General features: G+C 38.7%; 1 protein-coding gene across 2 annotated transcripts in view; it reads left to right on the top strand.

Annotated features, from left to right (window-relative positions):
- Positions 1-19,413, top strand: part of cmtm4 (CKLF-like MARVEL transmembrane domain containing 4) — a 30,581-nt gene extending 11,168 nt beyond the window's left edge. Inside the window, exons 4-5 of one of the 2 annotated variants that reach the window (XM_046840099.1) lie at positions 5,581-5,679; positions 17,024-19,413. In XM_046840099.1, the coding sequence (XP_046696055.1) occupies positions 5,581-5,679; positions 17,024-17,176 (252 nt within the window). In that variant the 3' untranslated portion in view covers positions 17,177-19,413. The remainder of the gene's footprint in view (positions 1-5,580; positions 5,680-17,023) is intronic. The other variant, XM_046840100.1, reaches the window with a different exon arrangement.
- Positions 19,414-19,441: the final 28 nt, after the last annotated feature.

Here is a 19,441-nt window from a genome sequence, read left to right as displayed (position 1 = left end):
TGTTCTCCATGTTCTACTAAAATGAGGTTTGCAAATTATTGCATTCTTTTTGGAATTTGGGTTGTGGCAACTGTAGTTCTGAGCCACTGTAGAAAAACGGTCCAAATCCATCTTCAGTATTATTTATTAGGCTGGTCATGTGGAGCAACTAGTTTCCAATTTTTGGGAACTCCATCCACAAAAGGAGAAACTCGAATGAACAGACAGAGAGAAGAAGGGGAATTTCACTGGCATATCAGAATCATGTGTAGCTTGATAGATAGGGAGTGACAGAGAGAGAAACATGGAATATTATGTATACTTATTGTCATGTCATGTTTAGCAATAATGCACATAGTGATCAGAGTGGACATTGGGACCCTGGCAAGACTAGTTATGACAGCATAACTAAAAGGGACTGCCAAAACTAATACAACCTGAGTTAACTTGTGAGAGCAGGAAGCAACAGCATCCAAACATCTCAGTTCACCAGATCACTCTGTAACATTAATCCTTCAAGATCTGCTCCTTTACCTAAGAAAAACATTTTTACCAAAGACTTGACTAAACAAGTATTTTTACAACCTACACTTTAAACACTGAACCCAAATTGATTCCTAAACACTGATTGGAAGGCTGTTCTGAAACTGTGGGACTTTGTGAGGAAAAGCTTGGCCCCTGCTGTAATCTTACCAACTACCAACAAACAGCCTCCATCTTTTTAATCCATGTACGTACTTCAACATAAGACCATTCAGTGAGAACATTCAGTGCTTTATATATCAGTAGTAGTTTTTATGTCATTTATGCGAGATTTGTTTGGTAGCCAATGCATTCTGGATAAGATAGGGGACATGTGGTTATTTCTAGCAAGGACACTTGCTTCATACCGGATGAATTTGAGCTTGTTTATGCACATACTAGAACTTTCAGACAATAAGACCAACATAGAGGTAACAAAAGCTTGAACTAGACTTTTTGCATCATGTAACAAAGTACTTTTTTTTTTATCTTAGCAATATTGCTGTGTTTAAAAAAGAGTTTTCCTAGTAATATTAGCTGTACAAGCTTTAAAGAAAAACTGGAGTCAATAAGGATTGACTATAAGGTTGTATACATTGTGTTCGTTTGATTTTGTGCTTTGAACATAAAAATCAGTTTAAAATGTAAAATATTTCATATATGCCTCATTTATAGTTTCTTGGCATCTGTGGTACTCTTGAATTACCTAAATGTAAAATAACTGATCAATCGTCAACCATCAGTGACTTCATCCAACATTTTGACTTTGCCCAAGGAAGTTAATATTAATCAATACATGCTTTTTAAAAGCAACAGTAACTCTTATTGCAGACACTCATTACAGAAAAAGCCCTGCACCACCCCACCCAACACCTTTTTCTCTAGTTTGTAGCATATTATTGATCATTTGTGCAGATAGATAGGTAGATAGATAGATAGATAGATAGATAGATAGATAGATAGATAGATAGATAGATAGATAGATGGCGTGAGACATCCTACTTATTAATGCTGCCTCCCCACACACCACCACATAGAAGAGGGAACTCGCCAGAACAGTCTGAAAGAACATTTGCAGCTTTCTGCAGCTGTTAAAGGTTCTGAGGAAGTGCAGCCAGCTCTGTCCTCTCCTGCACAGAGCGTCGGTGTTGGCAGTCCAGTCCATTTTATTATCCAGCTGCACTCCCAGGTATTTGTAAGTCTTTACAAACTCCACACAGTCACCATTGATCTTGGTGGTGTTGAGGTGCAGGTGGTTGAAGTCACACCATGAAGTCCTGGATCAGTTTCCTGTACTCCTTCTCCTCCAGCCCATTATTTACATTTGCATTTACATTTGCGGGATTTAGCAGACACCCTTGTCCAGAGTGACGTACAAAATGCTTTGAGTCTCTAGCAATGAATAAATCTACACTGGTACGCTAGATTACAAAATTCATATAAATATAACTCTTGAATTCTACAAAGCAAACTTGGAAAGTGCAAATTTAAGTGTTTCAGGAAGAGGTAGGTCTTTAACCGTCGCTTGAAGATAGCCAGGGACTCTGCTGTACGGACATCTAGGGAAGTTCATTCTACCACCTCGGTGCCAGAACAGAGAAGAGCCTTGAAGTATACTTACCTCTCATTCTAAAAGAAGGTGGTACCAGTCAAACAGTGCTGGAGGATCTCAGACAGCGTGGTGCAGTGCGAGGTGTGATGAGGTCTCTGAGGTAACATGGTGCTCATCCATTTTTGGCCTTGTAGGCGAGCATCAGTTTTGAATCTCATACGTGCAGCTACTGGAAGCCAGTGCAGGGAGCGCAGCAGTGGGGTGGTGTGGGAGAACTTGGGCAGATTGAACACAAGTCGTGCAGCTGCGTTTTGGATCATTTGCAGTGGATGAATAGTGTTCAGAGAAAGACCTACCAGCAGAGAGTTGCAGTAGTCCAGTCTTGAAATGACAAGAGACTGAACAAGCACCTGGGCAGCCTGTGTGGACAGAAATGGTTGAATCCTTCGGGTGTTGTAGAGAAGAAATCGACAGCAACGAGCAACATTAGCAACATGTGGGAAGAAGGACAGTTCATTGTCCATAGTTGATGAGCACTCATCCATGAAGATATGTCTGTCAAGCATGCCGAGATCCGAGCAGAAGCTGTGGTATCTGACTCATTATAACAGTGTTGTCCCTGAACTTTTGCATATGGCAGGACTCTGAGTTATATTGAAAGTCTAACAGGTACAGGGTGAACAGGACCAGAGAGAGCACAGTCCCTTGCAGTGCTCCCGTACTGCTGACCGCAGTGTCAGACCTGCAGTCCGCCAGTCGCACGTTCTGATGTCTGCCTGTCAGGTAGTGCATATTTCACACCACCAGGTATGAGCCCACTCCCATCTCTGTCAGTTTATGTCTGAGAAGCATTGGCTGGATGGTGTTGAAAGTGCTGGACAAGTAAAAAAACTTTATTCTCACAGCCAGTAAGACAGGGATCGGTGTAATATGTAGATAATGACGTCTTCCACAACCACCTTCTCCTGAAATGCAAACAGCAGAGGGTCGAGGGCATGGCGGACCTGTTGCCTCGTGGTGTAGTAGCACCCGCTCCATGCTTCATGCCCTTAGGACATCAATCATATTTGTGTGATTGTGTAATTAAATGAACTGATCAATAACTATTTTATATGTTGAGAACAAAATCTTTAGACACTCAAAAAATGAATGACCGCAGATATACGGATCCAGAAATCACAGCATGGCCTTTTGTTACTGCATTTGATGAAACAGAAAGGTACCTTAGTATTAAAGCTTACGCAATTAATCACCATTGCACACCATTAAACACATCATTACACATGCCATTAGATACCATTACACAGCCATTATAAACCATTATACAACATTACACCATAGTTGTAAAATGCTTGTTAAAGTCCTGTAGAAGGTTAAAAGGTACAATGTGCTTGTACTAATTTTTTTTTTATATTTTGTTGAATATGATGGATTTTTAAAAGCAAAAGTGCTCGCATTTATTTATTTGAGGAAAAGCAAAGGGAAAAGTTAAACTTTTATTTCCAGAGAGCAGCACATTCCTGAAGGACATTTTCCTTTCCAACCAAAACCACACACACACACACACACACACACACACACACACACACACACACACACACACACACACACACACTGCTACCTTCCATGTGATATTTCAATTTCCTTTCCAAATAGACTTTTTCTATTCGAACTTAAGCTCACACACACACAAACACACGTAAGCATAGCGAAAACGTTTTTTATCTGCGTCTCGAAGTGTTTTTTTTATGTATAATGATTACATTCCAGAATGGTCAGTATTCTTGCTGAATCTTGAACGAAATGACACAGTTCATGATATGGTTGATATCCAGCTTGTTTTTTTCCCACAGTGTGACATTCACCTTCACAACCACACCAGTGAGTTGATATTTTTTTGTTAGAATTAGTATGCGTGTGTGTGTGTGTGTGTGTGTGTGTGTGTGTGTGTGTGTGTATGTGATGAATGGATCAGTGGTCTGATGAATTTGGATCAGTGACATGATTAAATTCCTTCCACATCCAAGTGTTTTTATAACTTACATCTCAAGCACATATTTTAATCACAACTTTTTAACTTTTGAGTTTCTGTCATCGCTTACATTATAGCAGTCCTTCTCTCACCAGCTTCTCTTTATTTTCTCACTTAAATGTAATTAGACTCAGAACATCTTGTCATCTTAGTATGTAGTGTAAAAAGCTCTGTCCTGAAGATGTCAGAAAACATAGTTTGCAAGCTATACCTCTAAATGTTACAAAGTGCTGACATTAGAGACTCCGTCTTTAAAGCCTCTTAAGCCTCTGCAAACTTGTACACATCTTTACTATATCAAAAATCATTTATTTTAATGTAGCTTTATGCTGTACACCTCAGAATTCCGAGACATCAAGATTTCTTCCCTACTGGTGTTCTGCCATGTCTTTTACTGCAGCTCTCTTCACTTTTTTCTTTCTTTCTAGGGTGTTTGCTGTCAGTAAGTGAAATCAGGTCAGTTGAATTCAGGTGAAATGGCTTGTTTAAAACATCTTTTAATAACGCAAAAATTCTGGTTAGAATGGAAATGGAAGTGGTAGCGAGCGTGGCAAACATACAAATGGCGTTTAATGTTCATTGTAAAAAATAAAAAAAAGGAAAATTTCACGTGTGTTTGTTTTTTTTGTGTGCGTCTGGTGCGTTTGACACAGAAGGGCTTTGACTTTGTTATGAGCTAAGGCGAAAAACCATACGAGTGTGAAAAAAAGAAAGAATGAGGCAGAAAGGCAGAACGAGAGAGAGAGAGAGAGAGAGAGAGAGAGAGAGAGTGTGTCATGTGATACGGTGTGTTCGGTCATTCGCATCATGTGTTCAGTCACTGGGTTAACCAGTCAACTGGAACTATTGTTTCCCCATGTGTGTGAGACACATGCATACGCACACATGCACAGAACATGTTCATGTGAAATTTAAATACAGCACTTTTTTTTTTTTACCATACAGCATGATGAACATTATACTCTCTGTATTTCAACCACTACATTGTTTAATGATCTTCAATCGTAATACATTGGTACGTTAAAAAGGAGTAAATTCAAAAATTGCTAGTCTAGTGGTACTTAGTGTTAGTGTAAGTGTTGTTTTATTAGTTTTTTTTACTAGTTGAATGTTAGTGATATATTTTAATGTTAGTTTAGTGTTAGTGCACCACCTTATGGCGGCATGCACGTGTTCATAATAGAATTTATTTCCTTGCCACCTTTGCAAAGTTTGCTCATTATGTTTACATTTGTAGGGATAAATGTATGTGTTTCTATTAATAGTCTGTTTTGAATATTGTGACAACGTTTATTGTATTGCAAATGAAACTGAATTTAATTCCCTCAGTTGGATGGTCCAATCTTAATGACTAAATGATTTTGTCATTATTTTACACCAATACACAAATACACTACACACACTCACACACACAAACTTCAGTGTATATTTTTTTATTGATTTGTGTTTTCAGTGACATTATTATAAATAATGTGTGTGTGTGTGTTGTGTGCAGGACCTGACTAATGCTGCATGCAGCACGATCTTCTACTTTATCGCCTCAGTGGTGTTAGCAGCACTCAATCACAAGAGTGGAGCAGAAATTGCTGCTGTGGTAACCACATTAGTTATTTTTCATTTAAATACTCATTTCTTTTTTAATTACTGATTATAAACTCTCTCTCTCTCTCTCTCTCTCATATATATATATATATATATATATATATATATATATATATATATATATATATATATATATATATACATATACACACACATATATATATATATATATATATATATATATATATATATATATACATGTCTTGCTCAATTTATGAACTTTACTCTAGACATGTCTTGAGTGCATTATTATTGGATTTGAGTTTGCAAAAGGATTCAAATGGGATGGAATGTTGAGGCATGTTTCTATTTTGATTCTATCTCTATTTTGATCCAGTCTAACTCAACATCAGTCTCCCCGCGGTGTTTTACCAGTTTGGCCATTTCGAAAGAGAAATTATACATCTTTACATCCGGTAATCCAAGGCCCCCTCTGTCCCTTGTGTAAATCATTTTACTTAATTTAAATGTCTTTTTCTTTCCCATAGAAAATCCTTAATAATTTTATCATATCTCTTGAAGATAGAGTCTGGGATGTTCACAGGTATCATCATGGATATATAATTGAACTGTGGAGCAACAACCATTTTAACCAGGTTCACTTTGCCCCACAGAGATAGCTTTAGTTGTTCCCATTTTTCCAGATTGTTTTTTATCTTTGATAACACTGGGTCATAATTCAACACCATTATGTCATCCAAATTCTGAGTTATCTTCTCTGAGTTATCCAAGATATTTCATACCTTCTGGAATCCATTTAAAGCCAAATTGAGTCACTATATAGGAATGACATATGAAAGTTCTAGACACTGGCATAGCCTCAGATTTCTCCCAGTTAATCTTGTATCCTGACGCATTAGAATATAACTGAATAATTCTCATCAATTGAGGTAAAATCTTTAAAGGGTCATAAGATAACAATAAAATATCGTCTGCAAATAACATTAACTTGTGTTCCATCTCCTCCTCCACCCCCTTACTCCTATAATGTTTGGGTCTGCCCTGATCATAACGGCCAAAGTCTCTAAAACTGTTGTGAATAATAATGGGGACAGTGGGGATCCCCAGTGAGTGCCCCTTGAAATTTTAAGCCATGCCATTTGTCTTAACTAACGCTCTAGGATCTTTATATAAGAAACTAACCCATGACCTGAAAATATGACCAAACCCATAATCTGACATGACTGTGATTAAAAAGCCCCACTCCACCCTGTAAAAAGCCTGTTCAAGGATATAGCTGCAATCTAAGTGTTCTCTGATGAATTTAGCCTTCTCACAATATTACCAACCTTATCAGTGCTTTCAATGTTCCATTTAAAGAAAGAGGTCAGATCATCAGCCAGCAATGTGCCAAAACTCTCCTCCAGTAATAATGCAGTATGTAGATGCCAAATTCCCTTTCTACCAGCTTCTGTGTTTAGAACTATATCCAATAGCACGGTTGCATGATCTGATAATTCTATTGCTCTAAATTTACAATCTATGACTTGATCAATAATAGAGTTTGAAAGCAAGAAAAAATAAATTCTAGAGTGGGATATATGGCATTGAGAATTAGGTGTATTCTCTTTATGCTGGATTTAACAGGTGCCATATATATGTCAATCCAATATCCTCTGTTAGCATATTAAGGGCAGCCCTATCCCTTGGTATAGAAGATCCTTTATATTTGCTCTTATTCAAAACCCCATCCACAATCTGGCCAAAATTATTTGCCACTCTTTTTTCCCAAGAATCTTGTTTATCTTATTAATAAAACCTCTTATTTGTCTTTTTTAATGTTAACAGAAACTAAAGATGATGCTAGAAGGACTATATGCATAGAAACTCTTAATTAATGGAGTTAAAATTATATTATGTAATATATATTCCCCCCAATATGGCGCATACAGTTTTTATAAATAAGATAAACAAGATTCTATTCATTACCTCACTTTGTTTGCTCGTACCATGTCCCACCCAGTCTCACTTAAATTTCAGTAATTCATTTTCTGTTAAAATACTTTCTTGCACAAAAGCAACATCTTCTTGCTTATGTTTGAGATTAGACAGGACCTTTTTTCTTTTAATTGGGTTTCCACATCCGTTAATATTCAATGTTATGAACCTAATGTGACTACCAATTTACAATATAGATTAAATGCACATAATCATGCATGTAATCCAATACGTTAAGTGTCTGCTCCTACAGAGGAGTGACCCGTTAAACCGTGATGTACATTTTTTGAAAGTTGCGCAAACAGCGGTTAAACATTTTAGAAACAAAAACCATGATGAACTTCTCTGCATCCGCACTCGATGTAAACACTCTGTTATGTCCTTGCCATGTGAAATAGATGAGTGAAGCCAGATATGCCAGTGTAAACTTAGCATTAGCGCTTCTCAGCATCCTCCGAGACGCAGTGAATTCCTTCCTTTTTCTGGCCAGCTCTCTGGACATGTCGTGGAAGAAGGAAATCCTACATCCCTCCCTTTCAATCATTCCTTTTCCTTTTGTCCCCTTGTAGTACTTTCTCCCTGGCTGACGAGCACAGAAACCTAATCAAATCTATTCTCGGTGTTCGGTCGATATTGGTCCTGGAAGTGGTAGCATGATGCACCCTTTTAATCTCAAACTCTTGCTCCGGATCAATGCCCAGTCCGTCCGATATAATTTTATATATGCACTTGATCATTTTACCTGCCTCCAGCCCCTCTTTGGGACCGATCATCCTCACATTCTTGCAGCAAGTCCTGTTTTCTAAACCCTTAATTTAATTCCACGTAGCTTCCAAGTGTTTATCATGCCGTTCCACATCACCAATGAGCTCTGTGTTTATGTCTTCCATGTTGGAGATGTAGCCCTCGGCTGGATTGCCTTCACTTTGGCCACTACTTGTTAATTTTACTTATTTTGGATATAAAGCTTTCCATCTTTGTTTTACTTCAACATGGATGTTAGTTCTAATAAAAATGTGGAGCGAATATGCTTGAATAAATTTTAAATATTGGTTGGCCTATGGAGCTAAACAGCTACGCTGCCATCTTCCTCTGTGGTTCCACGTGACTTGCTATGGATTCTTTAGTCATTTCATGCATCTGCGAAACAAATCAAACAAATCAAATTGCAATAATAATCAAAAATTATTGTATTCGCTACACTTGTGCTATACGTCTGTAATGATCAATTTCGGTAGAGTACAATTCTCTCATATTGACTACTGGATTTTCAACATGGCATCTCATGGCAAAGAACTCTCTTAGGATTTGAAAATTATAATTGTTGCTCTGCACAAAGATGGCGGAGGCTATAAGAAGATTGTTAACATCCTGAAACTGAGTTACAGTACAGTGGTGAGGGTCATACAGAGGCTTTCCAAGACGGGTTCCACTCAGAAAAGGCCTTGCAAGGGTCCATGAAAGAAATTGAGTCCTCATGCTGTGCATCAGGTGCAGAAACACATGAGTGCTGCTAGCATTGCTTTAGAGGCTGCAGAAGCAGAAGGTCCACTTGTCAGTGCTTAGACCATACTCTGCCCACAGCAACAATTCGGTTTGCATGGCCATCGTCCCAATGGAAGCCTCTTTTGAAGCTGGCAGAAGACAACCTGTTCAAGAGCATGAATTACTGGAACCATGTCAAGTGGTCTGTTAAGAATATGTTAAACTTGTTTAGCCTGGTAAGGAGCCCCTGGAAAATAATCGCTCTGGGCTGCATGAGTGCTGCTGGTACTGGGGAGCTGTGGTTCATTGAGGGAAACATTGATTCCAACATGTACTGTGGCATTTTGAGGCAGAACTTGATGCCCTCCCTTCAGAACCTGGGCCAAACGGCAGTTTTCCAACATAATAACGACCCCAACACACCGCCAAGAGGACAACTGCCTTGCTGAAGCTGAAGGTGAAGGTGATGGTGTGGCCAAGTATGTCTCCTGACCGGAACCCTATTGAGCACCTGTTGGGGCATCCTCGAGTGAAAAGTGGAAAAGTGCCATGTTTCTAACATCCAGCAGCTCTGTGATGTCATTATGGAAGAGTGGAAGAGGATCCCAGGAACAACTTATGCAGCTCTAATGAATTCCATGCCCAGGAGGATTAAGGCAGTGCTTAAGATAACAATGGTGCTCACACAAAATATTGACATTTTGTACACAGTTTTGACAGGTTTACTAAAGGTGTATTCACTTTTATTGTTTGCTATTTAGACAATAATGGCTGTATGTCGACTTATTTTCAGAGGACAGACAATCTATACTGCTATACAGGCCTTATATTGACTAAAATATATCTAGGTTTAATATTTAGTGTACTGTCCCTTGAGAAAATGGTTGTTGAAATGTAAGGGATGTACTCATTATTATGAATATTTGTATATATCAACAGTTTACATTTTTAAAACAATTTTTAATAAAATGCCCGCTTTGTTAATAATATATAATATAATATTTAAAAAAAATAGAATAAAATAAAATACAATACACTTTTTATTATATTAAGAATTTAATTGGAACAAATGGAATTGATTTAATAAAAGGAAAATTTATTTTAGTCTACATTTGTAATACCCTATTTGGGTAATACCAGTGGCTGGAGGTGCATTTGGTACCTAGACATTTAGTGGGTACTTACCCGACTTAATTGACCTCTTAATACCGCCACTATCACGTCGCAATTATAGAAACCATCAACACTATACAAAAATGCAATATAACAACACGTGAAATTACAGAGAGAGAAGTATTGGTAACAAGCCAGTGGTAATGCTCATAGGCTTTGGTCTGGAAGTGGTGAACGAACCCTTTCCGGGCTGAGACAAGCTAGCTAGTTTCAGGCCGACCTCTTCTCATGATGTCTAGCTTTTCTTGAAAATTTATTTTTAAGTATGTCTGAGATTAAATAAGTTTCTTTTCCTCTTTCAGCCAGTGTGAGTGTAAAAAAGTCTAACTCTGATGTATTAATGTGTGCAGATCGCTACACACGTGTTTTGCGAGGCGAACTTTGCTGTAACAGTTTTGCACATAGATTTTCACACGTACTGGAAGCAGTGCAGTCAAGAGAAACGCTACGAAATGAAGAGAAAAAACTGTTGGGAATAAATTAATACAATTTCATGAAACAAATATTAGATTTTGGGTTGTAAGTATAGGTCAGTGCTTCTGATAGTGTTTAGGCCAACAGAGAAGGCCTTGCTGGCCCTGACGGCCCACCACTGAGTAATACAGGCGTTTATATAAGTGTGTGTTTCACATTTCAAATTTAATGATCTACTTGATTGTTCCACTTATTTTAGCATACTTTAACAAATGTCTTCTATCCTTCCATCCTTCATGCATTCACTCCCTTGATATGTGAAGCCGGACATAAACTAATGAATCGATAGCGCTAACCAAAAAAGATTGTTCATTTTTTCAATTATATATATATATATATATATATATATATATATATATAAATAAAATCTCACTGCAAGTTGTATCCTGCATATAACTGTTTGTGACAAATAAAAAACTTGAATTAATAGCTTACTCTGTACTGGAACTAATAATTGTTTTGGGCATGCATGCAAACGCTAAAGAATCAATAGCGCTATTTGTATGTATGCGTAAAATAATTCTTATTTCGTACGGAGGAGTAGCCACAGTGACACTGTGTTTTTATATATATATATATATATATATATATATATATATATATATATATATATATATATATACACACACACACACACACACACACACACACACACACACACACACACACACACTCACCGGCCACTTTATTAGGTACACCTTACTAGTTACGGGTTGGACCCCCTTTTGCCTTCAGAACTGCCTTAATCCTTTGTGGCATAGATTCAACAAGGTACTGGAAACATTCCTCAGAGATTTTGGTCCATATTGACATGATAGCATCACGCAGTTGCTGCAGATTTGTCGGCTGCACATCCATGATGCGAATCTCAAGTTCCACCACATCCCAAAAGTGCTCTATTGGATTGAGATCTGGTGACTGTGGAGGCCATTTGAGTACAGTGAACTCATTGTCATGTTCAAGAAACCAGTCTGAGATGATTCGCGCTTTATGACATGGCGCGTTATCCTGCTGGAAGTAGCCATCAGAAGATGGGTACACTGTGGTCATAAAGGGATGGACATGGTCAGCAACAATACTCAGGTAGGCTGTGGCGTTGACACGATGCTCAATTGGTACTAATGGGCCCAAAGAAATATCCCCACACCATTACACCACCACCACCACCTTGAACCGTTGATACAAGGCAGGATGGATCCATGCTTTCATGTTGTTGACGCCAAATTCTGACCCTACCATCCGAATGTCGCAGCAGAAATCGAGACTCATCAGACCAGGCAACGTTTTTCCAATCTTCTATTGTCCAATTTTGGTGAGCCTGTGCGAATTGTAGCCTCAGTTTCCTGTTCTTAGCTGTCAGGAGTGGCACCGGTGTGGTCTTCTCCTGCAACCGCACCACTCCACTGCCCTCCCTCTCATTCACACACATGTACTCTGTCTTACTCCTACTGAGTTTCATTCCCTTCTCCAGTGCATATCTCCACCTCTCCAGGCTCTTCTCAACCTGCTCCCTACTCTCACAACAAATCACAATATCATCCGCAAACATCATAGTCCAGGGAGACTCCTGTCTGACCTCGTCCGTCAACCTGTCCATCACCACTGCAAACAGGAAAGGGCTCAGGGCCGATCCTTGATGCAGTCCAACCTTCACTCTAAACCAGTCTGTCGTACCTGCTGCACACTTCACTGCCGTCACACTGTCCTCGTTCATGTCCTGCACCACCCTTACATACTTCTCTGACACACCTGACTTCCTCATACAGTACCACAACTCCTCTCTTGGCACCCTGTCGACGCCTTCTCTAAATCCACAAATACACAATGCAATTCCTTCTGTCCTTCTCTATACTTCTCCATCAACATTCTCAAAGCAAATATGGCATCTGTGGTGCTCTTCCTCGGCATGAAACCATACTGTTGCTCACAGATGGTCACCTCTTCTCTCAGCCTGGCTTCCACTACTTTTTCCCATAACTTCATGGTGTGACTGATCAACTTAATACCCCTGTAGTTACTGCAGGTCTGCACATCTCCTTTATGCTTAAAGATCGGTACCAGCACACTCTTCTCCATTCCTCAGGCATCTTCTCACCTTCCAAAATCCTGTTAAACAATCTGGTCAAAACCCCACTGCCATCTCTCCTAAACATCTCCACGCTTCCACCGGTATGTCATCTGGTCCAACCGACTTTCCACTCTTCATCCTCTTAATCGCTGCTCTCACTTCCTCCTTACTAATCTTATCTACATCCTGCTTCACCATCTCCACATCATCCAACCTTCTCTCTCTGATTTTCCTCATTCATCAGCTGCTCAAAATACTCCTCCACCTTCTCAACACACTCTCCTCACTAGTCAACACATTTCCTCTCCATCCTTTACTGCTCTAACTTGCAGTACATCCTTTCCAGCTCGGTCCCTCTGCCTGGCCAATCGGTACAAATCCTTTTCTCCTTCCTTAGTGTCCAACCTCTCATACAGCTCCTCATATGCCTTTTCCTTGGCTTTCGCCACATCCTCTTAACCTGCTGCCGCATCTCCTTGTACTCCTGCCTACTTTTCTCATCACTCTGTCTATCCCACTTCTGTTTTGCCAACCTCTTTCTCCTTATGCTCTCCTGCACTTCCTCATTCCACCACCACGTCTCCTTGTCTTCCTTTCTATTTCCAGATGTCACACCAAGTACTTTTCTAGCTGCCTCCTCATCACTCCTGCAGTAGTTGCCCAATCATCCAACACCTCCTTAACACCACTGAGCCTCTCTGACCTCTTCCCTGAACCTCACACTACACTCTTCCTCCTTCAGTTTCCACCATCTTATTCTTCTTTCAGTCCTCACTCTCCTCCTCTTCATCCTCGCCTCCAAAACCATCCCACAGACCACCATCCTATGCTGTCTAGCTACACTGTCCCCTGCCAACACCTTACAGTCGCCAATCTCCTTCAGGTTGCATCTCCTGCATAGCACATAGTCCACCTGTGTGCACCTTCCTCCACTCTTATACGTCACCCTATGATCCTCCTTCTTTTAAAATAAGTGTTCACCACTGCCATTTCCATCCTTTTAGCAAAATCTACCACCATCTGCCCTTCCACATTCCTCTCCTTAAAACCATACCTACCCATCACCTCCTCATCACCTCTGTTCCTTCACCCACATGCCCATTAAAGTCCGCCCCAATCACTAACCGTTCTTTCCTAGGTACACCATCTACCACTTCATCTAATTCACTCCAGAATCTTTCCTTCTCCTCCATCTCACAGCCAACTTGTGGAGCATAGGCACTGATGACATTTATCATCATCCCTTCAACTTCCACCTTCACGATCATCACCCTATCAGAAACTCTTCACCTCCACTACACTCTTACTGTACTCTTCCTTCAGAATCACCCCTACACCATTTCTCTTCCATCCACACCATGATAAAACAGTTTAAACCCACCTCCAATGTTCCTGGCCTTACTCCCTTTCCACTTGGTCTCCTGAACACACAACATATCTACCTTTCTCCTCTCCATCATATCAGCTACCTCTCTCCCTTTACCCGTCATAGTACCAACATTTAAAGTACCAACCCGAACCTCCACTCTCCTACACTGCTCCTTTCCTGCCGCCTCTGTAGACGCCTTCCTCCTCTCCTTCTCCTCCTTCGCCAACAGTAGCCCAATTTCCACCGGTACCCTGTCGGCTAACGATACCTGTGGCGGTCGTTGTTAACCCGGGCCTCGACCGATCCGGTATGAAATTCTCATTTGTGATCCGTGATATTTGATTTGGCACGTGTTTTACGCTGGATGCCCTTCCTAACGCAACCCTCCCCATTTACCCGGCTTGGGACCGCACTAAGAATGCACTGGCTTGTGCCTCCCTAATGGCTGGGTTTGTATCCTGCATATAACTGTTTGTGACAAATAAAAAACTTGAATTAATAGCTTACTCTGTACTGAACTAATAATTGTTTTGGGCATGCATGCAAACGCTAAAGAATCAATAGCGCTATTTGTATGTATGCGTAAAATAATTCTTATTTCACGGAGTGAGTAGCCACAGTGACACTGTGTTTTTTTATATATATATATATATATATATATATATATATATATATATATATATATATATACATATATATATATATATATATATATATATATATATATATATATATATATATATATATATATATATATATATATATATATATATATATATATACATATATATATATATATATATATATATATATATATATATATATATATATATATATATACATATATATATATATATATATATATATATATATATATATATATATATATATATATATATATACACACACACACACACACACACACACACACTCACCGGCCACTTTATTAGGTACACCTTACTAGTTATGGGTTGGACTTCCTTTTGCCTTCAGAACTGCCTTAATCCTTTGTGGCATAGATTCAACAAGGTACTGGAAACATTCCTCAGAGATTTTGGTCCATATTGACATGATGGCATCACACAGTTGCTGCAGATTTGTCGGCTGCACATCCATGATGTGAATCTCAAGTTCCACCAAATCCAAAAAGTGCTCTATTGGATTGAGATCTGGTGACTGTGGAGGCCATTTGAGTACAGTGAACTCATTGTCATGTTCAAGAAACCTGTCTGAGACGAGTTGCGCTTTATAACATGGCGCGTTATCCTGCTGGAAGTAGCCATCAGAAGATGGGTACACTGTGGTGATAAAGGAATGTGCCTGGTAAGCAACAATACTCAGGTAGGCTGTGGCGTTGACACGATGCTCAATTGGTACTAATGGGCCCAAAAAATATCCCCCACACCATTACACCACCACCACCACCTTGAACCGTTGATACAAGGCAGGATGGATCCATGCTTTAATGTTGTTAACGCCAAATTCTGACCCTACCATTCGAATGTCGCAGCAGAAATCGAGACCTATCAGACCAGGCAACGTTTTTCCAATCTTCTGTTGTCCAATTTTGGTGAGCCTGTGTGAATTGTAGCCTCAGTTTCCTGTTCTTAGCTGTCAGGAGTGGCACCCGGTGTGGTCTTCTGCTGCTGTAGCCCATCCGCCTCAAGGTTCGACGTGTTGTGCGTTCAGAGATGCTCTTCTGCATACCTCGGTTGTAACGAGTGGTTATTTGAGTTACTGTTGCCTTTCTATCAGCTCGAACCAGTCTGGCCATTCTCCTCTGACCTCTGGCATCAACAAGGCATTTGCGCCCACAGAACTGCCGCTCACTGGATATTTTCTCTTTTTCGGACCATTCTCTGTAAACCCTAGAGATGGTTGTGCGTGAAAATCCCAGTAGATCAGCAGTTTCTGAAATACTCAGACCAGCCCGTCTGGCACCAACAACCATGCCACATTCAAAGTCACTTAAATCACCTTTCTTCCCCATTCTGACCCTCGGTTTGAACTGCAGCAGATCGTCTTGACCATGTCTACATGCCTAAATGCATTGAGTTGCCGCCATGTGATTGGCTGATTAGAAATTTGCGTTAACGAGCAGTTGGACAAGTGTACCTAATTAAGTGGCTGGTGAGTGTGTGTGTGTGTGTGTGTGTGTGTGTGTGTGTGTGTGTGTGTGTGTGTGTGTATATATATATATATATATATATATATATATATATATATATATATATATATATATATATAATTTTGATAATTGATTAATCAGACAATTATTTTTTTCCAATTAATCAGTTAAAATATACATTACTAATTAGATGTTTTGCTTATTAGAGGGTATAAGGGTATTTATGTAAAAAAATCCACATATTGAGTTTAACTATCATATCATTAAAAATATATCACCATCACAAAAGCCACAAATAGTGGTACCTCGACATACGAGTGCCCTAACACAAGTTTTTTGAGGTACGAGCGGTCACTTGGTCGATTTTTTGCTTTGATACGCGAGCAAAAACTTGAGATACGAGCTCGAGACGCCGCTGCTAGATGGCAAATCGAAGCCAGAAAGCGAAGATTGTGACGAAAATTAAGATAAACAAATAAGAAAAAGTAAAAATTTTAAAGTTTAGGGATACGTAGTGTACAGGAGTAATAGTAAAAAAACGAGTTTTCCCTGCTCCTCTGCCTATCGCCTCTAACACCAACCCTCCACCCCCACCCCCTCCTCACACACACACACACACACACACACACACACACACACACACACACACACACACACAAATACATATACTGAAACATATACGTGTGATTGTGTTTGTGCAGATTTTCGGCTTTGTGGTGATGTTGGTGTACGGTGTGAACACGGGTGTGTGTGTGAGACAGTGGCGTTTAGGTGACCAGCGGCCTGTACAGACCAGCGAATACACACGCGCCAGGACAGCCTCACGCAGTGAAGTGGAGACACGACCTGAATAAAAAACACAATGTATCATCTATCTTACACACACATCTATACACACATAAATACACACACCTGAGCTGATGTCTCATTTGATGTAATTTAATGTTGATTATGAAGTTACACTTCTTACACACTTTTACACACTACACAAACTATACACAATATAGTTTACATATGACACACAATAACTTTCACACTACACAGATTAGACACTAAACAAATGTCCTTTTCAGTCTATACACGTTACACAATACAAACTACACACTGCATTTTACAAACATTATAGTGTTCACAGAGTTGATATGAAGATTATATCAGGACCAAATATAACAAACTTAAACACATATATATATTTGGGCCTAGGAAAATTCTGTGATAAACCAGGGGTGCGAGATTCGAACCGATTACTGTGTATGTGTATATATATATATATATATATATATATATATATATATATATATATATGAATCCTGATCGTTTGTGCTAGTTTCTATTTCAGGTAGCTCTTGGCTTTTGTGTAAGTAGCTAGTGTTTGCATCACCAGCATTTGCATATACTTATAATTACCTGCTAATTGCTATAATGTGGAATCATTTCTGAATCTGTGCTGTTAATGGCTGGTTGTTAGTGTTGAGGCTTGTTACTCACACTTGGGTTATTGGCTCACATTTGTTCTGGTCACTTGCATTAGTCAGTAGTCATGAACTTCTTGATCATTCAAATTAAAATAATTTGGGCTACTTGTGTGAATGTATATGCTAGTTACTTGTTTTTTTTTCTAATTTGTAGTATTTGTTGCAGTTTTATGTTAGTCATTAGCATTTCAGGTAGTTGCTAAACAAAGTTTTACATTTGGGCTAGTGTTTGGAATAGTTTTCAAATGTCTGCTTGCAAGGGCTAATTACTAGTGTTTATGCTAGCTAAACTCACTTGCACTCATTTTTAGCTAGTTTTTTGTATTTTCACTAGCATTACTGAGGATGAGTAAGAATCTCTGTGTGTAGTTAGCATTTGAGTAATAGCTAACTCCAACCAAATGTTTTGTGTTTGGGCTAGCTAATAGCATTTGCAAATTTGTTACTTGCATCTGGGTGTATTTCCTCATTATAAAGAATACAATTAATAAAAAATAAGTAATTATGTAAGTAAGTAATTGTGAACTTAATAAAACACGAATTAACAGAAATTAACATTAATTTAAATAATTTAATAAGCAACTGGAGCAGATTTCTTTTTAATTCTCAGATTAAGACCAGACTCTGTAAAAGTTATTTAACTGTAATGTGTTATTTTATTTTTTTAAATGTTATTTTGGTACTAATTTTATAATTTACATTTTCTGTGTGTGTGTGTGTGTGTGTGTGTGTGTGTGTGTGTGTGTGTGTGTGTGAGAGAGAAATGGTAATGAATTTAAGATTTCATTGTATTTATCCTTTTGGTTTTATTCTGTTTATGGTAACGTTAGTGTTGCAGTGTTTCATTTACATTGTACACTACTTGGCAATCTTCTGTCCACTTGCAGGCAGTTTTATAGAGTTTGAAGCAATAAGATTTACTTTAAATGCATTATCTGACTGATCTCTCACCTCTACACCTCAGTGCTAATTCATGATAGAAAATGTATTTAGGAAAAGTTAAAGAGGAATATTTTACTAAACAGAGTGGAAGAGACTAAAACTATTTACCAGCATTTTATCTAATTTAATATATTGGAATAAACTACAAATGTTCAGGTACTCTAACATGAAAGTTAACTACAGTGTGTTGTTTAATGTGTGATTTGGGATGAACCCCTAAATTCAGCACAACTCCATAATAATAATAATGAATAAAATATGTTAAGGAACACTGTGTGAGTTTTTCGAAGGACAATCAAACCTTGCTAATGAAAGTTTTATTTCTCAACAGCAGCACTGTGTGTGTGTGTGTGTGTGTGTGTGTGTGTGTGTGTGTTTGTTGTGCTTTATACTCTGTAATGAAACCCTCCTCTACTCTGAGGCATTATTATAATAATAACTTAATATCTGATTGTAATTATATGGTTGATTATTTATCCTGTTTTTTTATCCATGTCTGAAATCTGAGGTTTAATAATCTGACACTGTGATGATTTAAACAGGAGCAGAGCCGCTCTCAGATCTGTATTTATGTATTCATGGAACTGTCTGATGTGTTACAAAAACACATTTTGCAAAATTCTCTGTTCATTTGTGAAACAAATAAATTTGATTTAAATTTGAAATTAAACAAAGATGTCTTTTATGTTTTACTTCAAAATC

This window comes from Silurus meridionalis, chromosome 26, assembly GCF_014805685.1.
Source record: "Silurus meridionalis isolate SWU-2019-XX chromosome 26, ASM1480568v1, whole genome shotgun sequence".
In the NCBI taxonomy this organism is placed as follows: domain Eukaryota; kingdom Metazoa; phylum Chordata; class Actinopteri; order Siluriformes; family Siluridae; genus Silurus; species Silurus meridionalis.
The sequence above is the reverse complement of the archived record's forward strand: the minus strand, read 5'-3'. Positions and strand labels throughout refer to the sequence as shown.